The sequence below is a fragment of the Corvus cornix genome, chromosome 2, assembly GCF_000738735.6.
Source record: "Corvus cornix cornix isolate S_Up_H32 chromosome 2, ASM73873v5, whole genome shotgun sequence".
Lineage (NCBI taxonomy): Eukaryota > Metazoa > Chordata > Aves > Passeriformes > Corvidae > Corvus > Corvus cornix.
Window position 1 is genome coordinate 60220775 of NC_046333.1, and position 13043 is coordinate 60233817.

Genomic DNA, 13043 nt, shown 5'->3' on the forward strand with positions numbered 1-13043 from the left:
TTTATTTGTGCATGATGGTTTTGACTAATAGCGTTTTACTGCTTTTAATGAACGTGTGGGCTGACCTTTGCTGGCTGCTAAGTGCAGAGCAATTCACTCTATCACTTCCCTTTCTCAGCAAGATGGGAGAGAAAAATATCATTAAAAACTCCATAGACTCCAAGGCAGGGAGGTCATGCACCAGTTACAGTCAAGAGCAGACGAGACTTGGACTTAGGGAAGTTAATTTAATTTATTGTCAATTAAGCAGAGGAGGATAATAAGAAGTAAGAACTAAAAACACCTTCCCCTCATTTCTCCCTTTTTTCTAGACTCAGCTTTACTCCCAATTCTTCTTTCTTCTTTCCCTGAGAGGCTCAGGGAGTCAGGAAATGAGGGTCGCAATTAGTTCATAATGCTTCATCACTGTTGCTCCTTTCTCCTCACACCCTTTCCCTGCTCCAGCATGGGGTATTTCCCATGGACTGATATTCTTCAAGAACTACTCCACCATGGGTCCTTTTCACAGGGAAGTCCTCCAGGAACAGGCTGCTCCAGTGTGGATCTCCTGTGGGGTCACAGGTCCTGCTGGAAAATGTGCTTCTGTATGGACTCCTCTTCAGGGGGTTGTGGTTCAGGCCAGGAGCCTGCTCCAGCCTGGGTTTTCCAAGGGTTCACAGCTTCCTTCAGGGTTTATCCACCTGTTTTGAGGTGGGGTCCTCTGTGGGCTGCAGGGGTAGATATCTGCTTCACTGTGGAGCTCCATGGACTGCAGCAGGATAATGTACTTCACCACGGTCTTTACCACAGGCTGCCGGGGAATCCTGCAGTGGCACTGGAGCACTTCCTACCCCTTCCTCGCTGTATACTTGATGTATACAGGATGGCTTTTCTCACATTTTCTTACTCCTCTCTCCTGCCTGCTGCAGTTGTGCCAGACTTTTTGCCCCTTTCTAAATACCTTATCACAGAGGAGCTGCCACCGTCCCTGGTTGGCTCAGCATTGGCTGGTTCTGGGTCCATCTTGTAACAGGTTCTGTCCTGACAATGGGGCATTTTCTGGTGTCTTCTCACAGAAGCCATCCCTGCAGTCCATTTCGCCCTGCCCCCAACTACCAAGATTTGCCACATAAACCTAATTGATACAGATATCCATCACTGACTAATGTTGGTGCCTCTCAGGAGGCTTGAGCTGGGTGTGGCAGTAGTACCAATGAGTGTGTACCATGCCTCTATCACTCAACATCTCATGCATTTTGGAGGATTGATTTCCAAAACCTCTGGATGCAGCTGCTAATTTTTCCATATAGACATTCCTTAGAAAGCTTATAATCTCATTTCACTTTTTTGAATCCATTCATTGATGAAATCAGCATATATTGAAATACATTTAAATTATTCTGGCCATTAATTACTGATTTTTTGCTAATGTATCAAAGTTTTTTTTCTCTATGAGAGAGAGAGACGACATTGTTTTCCAGCTTAGAAACAACAGTTTACTTTGCAGCTGGGAGTCCAATACCTTGGAATCAATTAAGTCTAGCTCGCATCTTGAGCAGGCATATTCTAATTTGGCATCTGAAGCAGACCTTGCAAATACTGCTGTTGAAATGCATTTCTGCAAATACAACGAATAGTGTTCTCATGACTGACTCTCGGTTTTCTCATGTTGTGTGCATGTGTTGCGTGCTTTGTTCTGAGATTAGGCACTCCAACAAAAATGTAAACAGGGATTGCCAGGTAATTGCAGTCATAGGTGTTGTGCAGTCTAGTCTCCTGTTTTCAAGTCCACATATCCCAGGTGTAGATTATATGACCTCCCAGATTCTTTGATAGCCTTCACCAATATCCTTTTCTTCACTCTAGCAGAGGGTGTTTCTAAATACATTACAAGCCCTCAATTTTCAACACATTTCACTACTACTGGTCTTGAACTTTGGTAAAGATGAATACCCTTTTCTTCCCACATGTCTAACATGTGAAGCACAGGCCAGGAGTGTCAAGGGAAATTTAAGATATAGGTGTCCCTTTGAAATGACAGCAGAACCACTGGCCTGGGGTCGTAGTGCATTCTTTGTTACTTTTACTACCATGACTAGATGTTCTAGTGTTCTGGTTCACACAGGTCTTTCCAGAGATACAAGATGGTGTAGTGCTTGATTAAAATCTTTGAGGTTAGTGAGTTATGCAGTATGCCAGGTTAGTTCACATTGTCCATACCTCTGTTGGAAGTGGTCTGGCATTTCCTTGTGGAGGGATGCAATAGTTGCAGCCATGCATCTACCCTTCTGTTTTCCTGGGTTTTTTTTCTTCTTCTCTTTAAATAGCACTTAGTTGGTTTATCAGTGACAAATAGGGATGATAACAATTTGTGGAATGAAAACAATACTTGGAAAGGATCATCAGACCCACTGAACTAATCATGATGCCTTGACAGATCCTGGAAAAAAGAAGTGTGAAGGCTGCTGTAATGACCATAAAAGCTTTGCAGATCATTGTTTGCAGATGTAACTGGGTTACTGTTGGCTATGGCTTGTGTTGAGGATTTGCTTTTCTGTAACTGAGGATTTTTTTGGATGTTTGTTCCTCAGTCAGCACCTTTACCAACATGCAAAAGAGTACTTTGTTATCTCATGTGTGTCTGTGTCTGAAGACCTGAGAGATGCCAGGGTCCAAAGAACCTTGGGGCAACCTGCAGAAAAAGAATGAAAACACTTCCATGATGTGCAGAGATGTTAGCTGCTGCTAGTGGAACCAATGCAGTGACATTTCAGATGTTGAAGTTTCCAGTGATACTGCTTTTCTGGTTTCCAGGACAGTACCTTCTGTAGGGCATTACCAAAGCTGATGGAGTATAAGCCTTTTTCATCATTTATGATATAAAGTGTGCTTTGCAGGGGTTTATAGCTCTGCTGTGGAAATTCTCTCTAGCTTGAAAATTGGAATTTTAGTTTCTCAGATGACTGTAACCAAAAGTAAAAAGTTATTTTAATTTTGCTTCCAGAACCTAATAAAAATTGTTTCAGTGTGTTATTATAGTAGTAGGAAAAAACAAAACTTATTTTTTACTGATACAATGTATTTCATCTCAAAATTCACCAAATGAGGTAAAAGTTACTTGGATAGATTTAAAAAAATTACTAGGCCAAAAACCAGAATAGAACTAGTTTGCTGCTGAAAGAGAGTGGATGGAGCATATGGCAAGAAAACAGGGACAATCCTACTCTTCCTGTAGCAAGCTGCTATAGGATCATCCATGCTCAGGTGGTTCAGAGGCTTTTAGGCTGTGAGAATAATATGCTATGTGGGCTCTCAGTGCTGTGCTGCCAGCAAGAAGGTAATGGGATTCTGGTTAAATGTTGACTTTTCTTGGTGCAAGGTCTGAATCTGAGCTTTTCTCTACTACTGTACATTTCCTCTTGCCCGTTCTTTCTGCTTCTTCTTATAGTGCTTGCTGCCAGGGAAAGCAAACAGAGTAGCTCAGAGGTGGATAGTTCTGCCTGTGCAGGGCTTCCTGCTGGGGTGTTCAGCTGTGATGACCTCAGTGTTAGTGCACTGTCACAATTTACTACTGACTGACTAAAGAATATTTGCTGCCAAGTCATTCAAGTGCTCGTGGCTGTGTGATCATGGGGGAGAGCAGATGTTAGGTTTCCATGTCCACTTGAGGAAAGGTCTCCAGTCAGCTGCAACAGGGGAACAGCTGTGTTCCTGATGGGCTCTTGACATCAGTGGACTCATGCTCCAAGATGTGAAGGAGCAGAAGTGTGAAGCTCAAAGGTGTGGATGTTCCCTCATTAAAGGAAGGAATCTCTTTAAAATGAAACTATATTCCACACTGTGACTGTATTAGGATTTCGGTGGGGAATATAGGTTGGGTATTTTTAGGGTAACCAACTTGCCTGACTAAGTCTCTGGATATATCAGCATTGTCCTACTGTAGATGTAACAGGGTACAGCTAAAAGGAAGGGAAACACTTAGCTTGCAGAAGTTTTAGGCTATTGACTCATGTTCCAGAGGGTTTTCAGGGCTTGTAATAAAGGGAAGCAATCTTCATGTTGGTAGCTTCCGTGAGTACTTCTGAAACAAAGAGAATTGCATGATGCTGGGTTTTGCCTTTACTGGTCAGAGTAGAAGAGTAGTTTAATTCCTGAGATCAGTTCACTAAAATAAAACAGCTGTGTGCTATGACCTCACACAACAGGTAATACTGTAGCAGACACAAATGTTATTAAGTGACCTTTCATGTGGCACACATTCAGTAAATTTTCTGTAAATAAGAGACCTCCCTATCTCTATTTGAGTCCATTACAGACTGGAGATTAGATGGGGTGAAAGGGAATATGAAATTAGAGATCAGATCAAGTTCTCTCTAAGTAGATCTTACATATTTTTCATGTGAAGACAACTAGTGGACACACTCAGTGTGATGCCGAAATAGCCTGATAAATTGATCCTTATTTGCACACTTACTGCTACAGTTCAACTCAGTGTAATGCTAGATAAAGCAAGACATAAAACTTTGATTACTTTGAGATTTTTTTCTGTTCCTTATTGGGATGAAACCAGAGCCTTCTGACATTTGCAAAAGCAGGTAGCTAAGGTTTGTGGCTAGGTTGTGTGCTTGGGAGATTTTGGTTCAAAGTCATGTATCATCTTAGGAATGTGCTGAACTTGTTTCTCTCTATGGCTAAAGAAGCACCATGAATTTTGAGAGAGGTTGACTCTGCAGTGTGATAACGGATGTGTCAAACTGCAAGTGGCGGAGTGAGATTTGAAGCTGCTTGAGGACTTGAAGTCTGGCCTCAGGTTAGAGCTGTGGAGTATCCCAATTGTGTAGGCCTGTCTCTAAAACAAGAACTGTTGGTCATTCTTTTCTGAACAAGGAAATAGGGAAACTTTCAATTTATTTTTTTTTAACACACTGTTCACTTTCTATTTCAGAAATAAGTTTAAGAAGGGGGGTGATGAAAACAGCCTTCAAAGGAGTTCTTTGGCCCACATTGGTAGTGCTGTTCCTAAAGTATACATTGTAATGAGTTGTTGCTGACCTAATATTACATATTTGCACAGAGTCATGTTTCTGTTTTCCCCTTTTAAAAGCCTACTCTCTACTGATTTACAGGATTAACTAAATGCATATGGGTTGCAAAAAGACAGAATGGTTGAATGGGCTTCCTGACTCCTGTACTTCATTTTAACCCAGAGCTTTTCTGGCTCCCCTGTTCTAAAGTAGTGCAGACAACTTAAAGAAAAGACTTGTGATGATAATTCAGTCTCTGCCAGGGTCTTATGTTCTTGGAGGTAACCGGGAATGTAGAGGAAATGTTTGTAGGCAGTGTAACAGAAAAAATGCAGAAGTCTTAAGCACTTCTGGGTATAGATAAGAATACTTCATGTCTGGGCTGTGTAAGAACAGGATAGTTTTTTTTTAAGTGCGTGTTGCCCTGGATAGATTTTTTTCACTAAAAGTGTAAAGTGGAACAGTTGACAGCATCCTTGCTCTGTGTGAAGGAGTAGTTGCAATCAGGGAAATGGTCCTTGAAGCTCTTTATCCTTTTTCCTATTCAGCTATACCTATTTGCAAGTCATCAATGTTCTTTAAGCTTTGTTTTCATTTCATGTTTTTCCTTACCCCACTCAGCCATCTCTGCAAAAACATCATACCATTTTGTCCCCTCTGTCACTCAGTATGTGATACATTTTTTTTTGTTTGTTTGATTTGGTGTTTTTGCACTGAACTAACCTATTTTGCAAGCTTTACATTCTTCCCAGGCAGTTTGATGCCTCATATGTATTTTGGTAGCTGTATTCAGACCATGTATTGTGAAGGAGTGTGCTGCAGTTCAGCCCAGATGAGGTGGTGGGAACTGTAAAGTGGTGCTGGATACAGTGCATGTGTAGGAGAATCTCTGCATCTCATATTCAGACCTAACCCCTATTGCCAGCCTGTTCCTACTCCTTGATTTCATTTTTCCTGACCTATACTATTGTGAATAATGAGATACAAAGCAGGCAAAGTCAGCTTTTTGTTCCACTCCTGTGTTAGCTCCACAGTGGGGACATGCTTGTTTTCATTCATTGAGTTAGCAAGTCCAGTTGAAAATCAAAAGAATAATTTTCTGTTTTTACTCAACTTTCTTGAAACGTAATCAGATTTCAGAGAGAGGAATTCTGAAGAACACTTATAACCAGGGGAAAAAACACCTAGAAAAGATGTTAAAAACTGGCTGGAATATATAATATGTTGATTCATGCTTGTTTTGAACATTTCACACTCAGTCTGTAATGTGCTATGAAAATAAATCTGATGTCATGTTAAAAGATTGCAACTTAACTGCAAATGAAGGAAAGAGGTCCATACTGGAGCAAGATCTTGGGTTTTCACATGAACTTGTGGGCAAAGCAGCAAATGTTTGAGAAATTGATCCAGGTTTTGTATTAAGAGCAGTAATTATGTTGGAGTGAGGAACTCTTCATGAAATTCAGATGAGATGGCAAATCTTTCTCCTATTTAGAGTTTTTTTTCCTTCTGCCTCAAGTGAAACAATGACATGCTACAGCATCTTATTTGAGTTTTGTTTTAAAACACGTTTTAAAGATCCCAGTAGGAACATGCAGTGGGAGTAATGGTGGTACCCCATGATTTTTTTGGGTTTCTTTGTGTTCCCTGCTCTGTTCTTGTTTTTGAGAATTGGCAATTTGTTTCATCTCTATGTATTTGAATTTGTAGCCCAGGAGTAAAAGGTTCTTATGAAAAATATATCAAGATCCTACACTGAAAAATCCTCCATAGTACAAATATTACTGCAAAGGGACATGCTCAAAGAGGTAGTGGTGATGTTAGTGAAAGGAAATGAGCTTTTTTAAACAGGGTACCACCTGTCTTTGTCTTGTAAGCCGCTTATGGTCACAGTAAACTATATTATGACTTGGTTGTAGTGCTGTGCCTTATGTTGGTGATGTTGTTTCAGGTTCCAGCTGTGAGCAGTGCAGAGAAGGAGCCACATACTCAGGTGCAGTAATATCTCCCAACTTAGAAACCACTAAAATCATGCGAGTTCCTCACGCTTTGTCAGTGTCCGAGTGCATCGCAGCGTGTTGTGACCTCTCTGGTTGTGACTTGTCCTGGATGTTTGAACGGCGCTGTTACATCGTGAACTGCCAGCACAAGGACAATTGTGAACCTAAAAAAATTGAAACTGTGAAGTCCTACCTTACCTTTGTGCTGAGGCCTTCTCAGAGGCCAGCATCACTGCTAGGATTTGGGCAAGTGATTCCAAGCATGGTCCACTCTGTGGGACTCCAGAATGAGCCGTCTGAGGAAGTGAGTAGCCTGAAGAAGCTACCTCTGCTTGGCAAAGATCCCAGCCTTGAGGAGATACCTGAATACATTGATGATTATAAAGAGTTGGAGCAGGACCCCTTTCAAGTGGGCATCAAACATGAGCAGAAGGACAGTATGGATTATACTGACTGGGGCCTGATGGTGGCAGGTGAAAATGGCTTCAACACTTCCACAGGTGATGATGGAGATAACCAGGAGGATTTTGCTGAAAAGAAAGGGGAGGCTGGGAAAGTGGAAAGCCTTCTGAATAAAAACAGCTCTGAACTGACTTCCATCAATGAACACTCCACAGAGAGGCTGTCATCCCTCCCGGAGATTACACCACTCCCTGAGAAGGCATTTGGAAGGGAAGCAGTTGTTCCACTTCTTGCACAACCTGAGAATGCTTTGCAAAAAGAGGTATGTTTGCCCCTCAGGAAGTAGGCAGGAATAATTACTTAGCAATTATTTTGGTTTTCAAATCTTCAAAAATCTCAGGTTATTGCCTTGTAATATTACAACTCTCAAATGACTTACAGTCCTCTTAACCTGTAGAAAAGGCTGAAGGGGATTTGATTAATAGGGAGGTGAATCACTAAAGGACTTTTTTTTTTTTAATCAGATGGTAAGGAGTAAAGTTCCTTTTAGGGCTCTGTGGGATTTCCTTGAAAGTGTACAAATGAATGAACTTGGACCTGGTGTAATAGTGTTACAGTGGTCTTCACTTCTGACCCCTGGTGACTCATTGGAAGAAGTTAGCAGGGCAGTACTAGTAGACCCTCTGGCATCCAAAGGCCAAGAGCAGGAAATATAAACTCCTACATCAGTAAAATTAGGCCTGCTTCATGTGGTTCATGCTACTAATGCATAGCAGTGTTACAGATGTAAGTGCTGAGTTAATTTTTATAATGCTTTTTAGACATGGGAGAGGCATGGTACGTAAGGAGGGATGGTAGCAGTTTTGGACCATGATGTGCAGCAGGATGAAGTGGATAAGGTGTTTCTGTTCTCAGAATCCTTGAGTCTGATAATTAGAAAAATAAGTTAATTACTTAAAATTCAATACAAAAGTCAGTATAAGTAAGATGCACCTGTTCTCTATTTATGTAACAGGTGCCTATTCTCTATTTATGCCAACTAGTTTCATCAGTTGAAACTAATGGGGCCTTGGTTTCTTAGGAACAGGGTGGGTTCAATTGGAAAGTTGAAACAGGCTGTAAATTCAACATTCCCTGGGTTTGAATCCCCTTGCCAGAGGGAAGAGGAAATTAATCAGTGTTAGCTGACTTGCTCTAAATTCCACCAGATTTTGTAACCAGCAAGTATCTCTTGCTGTAAAAATGATAATTTATTGCTGTTACTGTAGGGAAGAAAAATGCAAGCAAATAAGAAGTTGCCTGAAATCTGTGACAGCTGCGGTACTGGGAGGGGGTGATTGATGTATGGAGAACAGCAAGTCTTAAGAAACAGATAAAGACTTCAGGTAACTGGAAGCCTCCTATTAACCGCCCTGGTCCTCATGGTGGATTTAAGCCGCCCCAAAACCTGCTGGGAGGGCAAGAGAGCAGAGCACAAGCAATGCAGAAAGTTTCTGAAGGTTGATGACTTCAAGAAGGTTATTGCTTTGAGTTGCTTAGAGGAGTTGAGAAGGAGAGAGACTCTGCTGAACCTTACCCTTGCAGGAAGCAAGGGGTTAGTTAGGGATGCAGGCATGAGGTAGAAGCTCCTAGGAGGGGCAGGAATAAGTCAGGAAGCAGGGTCACAACCATGGACTTCAGTAGAGAAGTCTTTAGCCTGTTCTGGGATCTGTTTGGAAGAATCACAAGGGAGATTGTCCATTGTCAGGATCCCTGCTGACTGAACTGTTTATGCCTGTGTGTCTTAGAGGAGTCATAAAACTCTGAGTTCACCTAAACTATGTGGCGGAGCTGAGCAAGTTTGTTGCCTGTCTCTAAGGGATCATGTGAATACCATTTTATGAAAGTTGAGATTTCACATCCTGCAGCAGTGATAAATAGATTTATGGCCAAGCCTACTTTGTAGATCTCTACTTTGATTTTGCCACCCCAGCCAGAATATAAAGATTTTTGCTTTCTCTTTGTACACTGACTGTGTAAATGAGAGTTTATGTTAAAGTGAAATGGAGAGAAACCTGTTTCTCTTTGGGATGCAGAGGAGTCATTCTTGTGTGATCTTAATATTATGCTAACATTATGGTAGCACAGCCACTGAAACTCCAATAGAAAGGCTGAGGAATGAGCTTGCTGCTTTCAATGCAGAAGGGATGAAACTCCAAACTTGGATCAGTCTTTAGCCACAGCTGATAATGATGCTGGAGAACTGGTAAGAGAAGTGTAGTTAGAAGGTGGTTGGGATGTGCTCTGTGAGCAGAGCTGTAGAAAGAGAGTTGGTGGGATAACATTGAAAGCTGTTCATTACATGTAATTAGAAATGGCTCTAAAAGCTCTCTCTTAATGTAGAGAAAGAATCTGGGGAAGCAGAAAGCTTTGAGAAACTGCCAAAGCCTAAGAAGCCTTTGTTTCCTAGGTGGGAATCCTTTGAATTTAGACGTGTGGAGAAATGGAGATGTTGAGCAGTTTTAGCAAAGAGTTTCCCTGGCCTTCCCTAGAATCAGCTTCAGCCCAGAGACATCTCCTCTCCCTTTCCTGGTCTCCACTCCCCTTCTTTTCACTGCAGATTATGCACAGTCGCTTTGGTGAGAAAACAGGTGGCACAAGAGGTTGGGGTCAGTGCATGGTAGTTTCCTTTTTGCCACTCGTCACTTCTTTCTCTTTTCTGCCACTGTTCCTTCCTTTTTGTTTCATCTGCACTGGTGTGGGCTTCTTTGTGGGCCTCAGTTCCCTGGGAGGTGGCATGGAGTGCCTGTTTCCAAGAGGGCATCTCCAGCCCTGTGCACAAGAATGTTCGCTTCCAGATGTTTCCTCTTGTGTCTCCTGTGTTGCATCCCCCCCCATCCTCCTGTGTCCCCTGCCCACAGTGGCTGTTGCCCTTTTTTAACTAGGTTTGAGAGGTTGCAGTGTTGGTGCATGGTGGCTTGATTCCATCCACTGCCAAACTGCCTGGTACCACAGCCAGCCCTCTGCCACCTAAGCCCCGCCAGGTATGCCTAACACAAATTTTCAGCTTGACTTAAGTTTTTCTGGTTTGGGAACTTTACTTGTCACCCTAGTGAAATAAAAGCTGCCTGTGATATACTCTGATGATAAGATTTCCTTCTTATGTGTCTCTTTCTCCAGCAAGGAGACATTTTAGTCAAATCTCATATGGATTGCTTAGCACATTTTTGTGTTTCCTTCTGAAAAAAGTTGGTTTTTGAAAATGAAGTTTTGTTATGAAGGAAACTTAAATTTTTATACTGGATTAAAAATGCCAAGAGGTCTCCAAATAGTTTTTTTCATTGGTATATAATCCAAACAACCTCTCAAACTGTGGTGGTTTTGTATAGGTTATGAAAATATGAAGGTCTTAAAATCATGCTTGCTACTAAGTTTAATAAATTACCCTGTTCATTGCACATGTTTTGCTGTCATCCTCTTAATTCTGCCACGGCAATTCTGTATCTCTGTTCCTGGATCTGTGCTGACGCACTCCCTTCTGCAGGTTCCAGACAAAGCTGTTTTGACAAGCCAGACAGAGCAAGGTGGCAAAAATGCAATTCCCTCCCTTCACAGTAGTCATCAAGATGTGGTGTCCTCAGGTGCTGTGTTCTTTGAGGAAGGACCTGCACAGAGATTTTAAATTGAGAAACCAACCAAACACAGACCTCCAGAGTCTGTGCCCTTGGAGCATCCTTGCCATAAATGCAGTCAGATGCAGGGAGTTTCTGTATGTGACTTGGGAGAGAGAATATGGGGCTTGTCATTTAAGTGAGTCACCTGACTGTTGGGTTTACATCAGAGTTCAGAATGATCTTATGGACTGTCACTCTCTGGCAGCTCGATTACATGAATACATTCAGAAATCTGTGTGGTGGCCGGTGAACATACATTACAAGGGACAGAGCGTTCTCAGTAAGACAAGTCCCTAGTACCACAGGAACCACTTCATGTTAGGGCGACCAAAAAGGCTTCTCCCACGATGCATTGTTTTGTTATGTTAATCTACCCCAGTTTGAATTTCCCGGCTGGCTGTCAGCTTCTACCCTTCGTCGCTCCCCCAAAGCTTCCCCATTGGTCCCCGTTCCCTAGACCTGCCTTTTCCCTGCCCCTGGATAAAACTGTGGGCTTTGGGATCATGTTGGTGTTTGCCTCTGCAACCTTCGACAGTGTAGAAGCAATGAATGCTCCTGGCGGAACACACACAAATGCCCTTCTGGACTCTTTGCTACCGACTATAACAGTGAACCCACCCGTGCTTCTGCGGGGGCACGCGGGACCACGGAGCCGGGCAGGGGCAGTGTTAGATGGTGCCTCACATTGGGCGCCACTTATTGCTGAGTCCCCTACGGCTCTGTGGCTCCTGTGCATGAACGCACTGACGCAGGGATGGCTTCAGTAATATTGAGCCGACGGCAAGGAGTTGAGAAGGGTCCTTGCGTAGAGTTCCACAGAAAGCAGTTCATTGCTACAACTTGTGAAGGTTTCTAGAGGCAAATGACCCCAAACACGTGACAGCTCAAGCTTAAGTACAGGGGTGTGGCTAACACCAGGAGCCAGCTGGGGAAGCAGAGCTGGGGTACATTACCACAACCAAACAAGGCATCCTGGGAGAGGCTCCTTTCCCTCTCCATAACCAATAAGTCTTTGGCACCAGAGACTGTCTTACCAAGAGGCCTCTCTGTCTCTTGTACCACTGGTCAATTGGCCACCACAATCTGTACAGAGTATGTGTTGTCCAGATGCCCAGAACAGAAATCTGCAGTGCTGCCCATCCTTGAAGTGAGATATCTGCAAAGTATTAATTGTCTTTTAAAATTCCCAGTTAACTGCTGACCTGCTAAGCCAAGTAAGTTAACTGCTAAGCCAAGTAAAGTTTTTCAGGTTTAGTTACATTCTAGCTGCTGCTATGTTGATGCTGCAATGTTTTGAACATTTACACAATAGTTAAGGTTTGACTTGATTCTTGTGCTTATTGTATTTGCAGGGATAATGGTGCAGTCAAAATGCATAAATCTCTACTTAAGAAATCTTAAGATGGCTGACAGACTCTGTGTGATTGTGAGCCTTTTAATGTCTGATTGGCTTGCCTTCAGAGTTCATATTTAAGACTTAGAACACAGTTGAGTTGAGTATCAGAGATATTCATCTCTTGTTTTGGCTTTGTTTCAGTTTTGAGGCCTGCAGAAGCTGAACAGTTCTGTTTGGTTAAAAATGCATTGACTTGATCCATGGAGGATTTATAAAACCCCTGAAAGATGGTTTGATATTTAGATTTACCTTTCTTTCTATTTTGAAGTCTGTACTTCATGTTATACTGTGTGATGGTTTGCTCTTTTTGCAACTCCCCAGCTACATGGTTAGTAGAGGTCATACTTGCTTGAAGTCATTAGACTGAAAGCAGAGAAGCAGGGAGAAGCAGACCAGCAAAAGAGCAGTTTCACTGCTGACAGAACTGCTCTCCATAAAGTTTTCCAGATAAATGAGGAAAAGCAAGTGGTACTGCAGTTATATGGTAGTCTTATGAGCAAAGACATGAAGGAAACAGTGCTGGAGAAGCAGTCACAGGAGCCCTTGACTCACCAGAGTCACAATCAATTGTCTTTAGGAGCACTTGAGG

At 42.4% G+C, this 13043-nt stretch overlaps 1 protein-coding gene across 3 annotated transcripts in view; it reads left to right on the top strand.

The window, feature by feature from the left end:
• The window catches only part of KIAA0319 (KIAA0319 ortholog), a 58969-nt gene that overhangs the window by 14596 nt on the left and 31330 nt on the right, over positions 1 to 13043 (top strand). For all 3 annotated transcript variants that reach the window (XM_039548272.1, XM_039548274.1, XM_039548273.1), the window contains exon 3: positions 6955 to 7727. In XM_039548272.1, coding sequence (XP_039404206.1) covers positions 6955 to 7727 — 773 coding nt within the window. The remainder of the gene's footprint in view (positions 1 to 6954; positions 7728 to 13043) is intronic.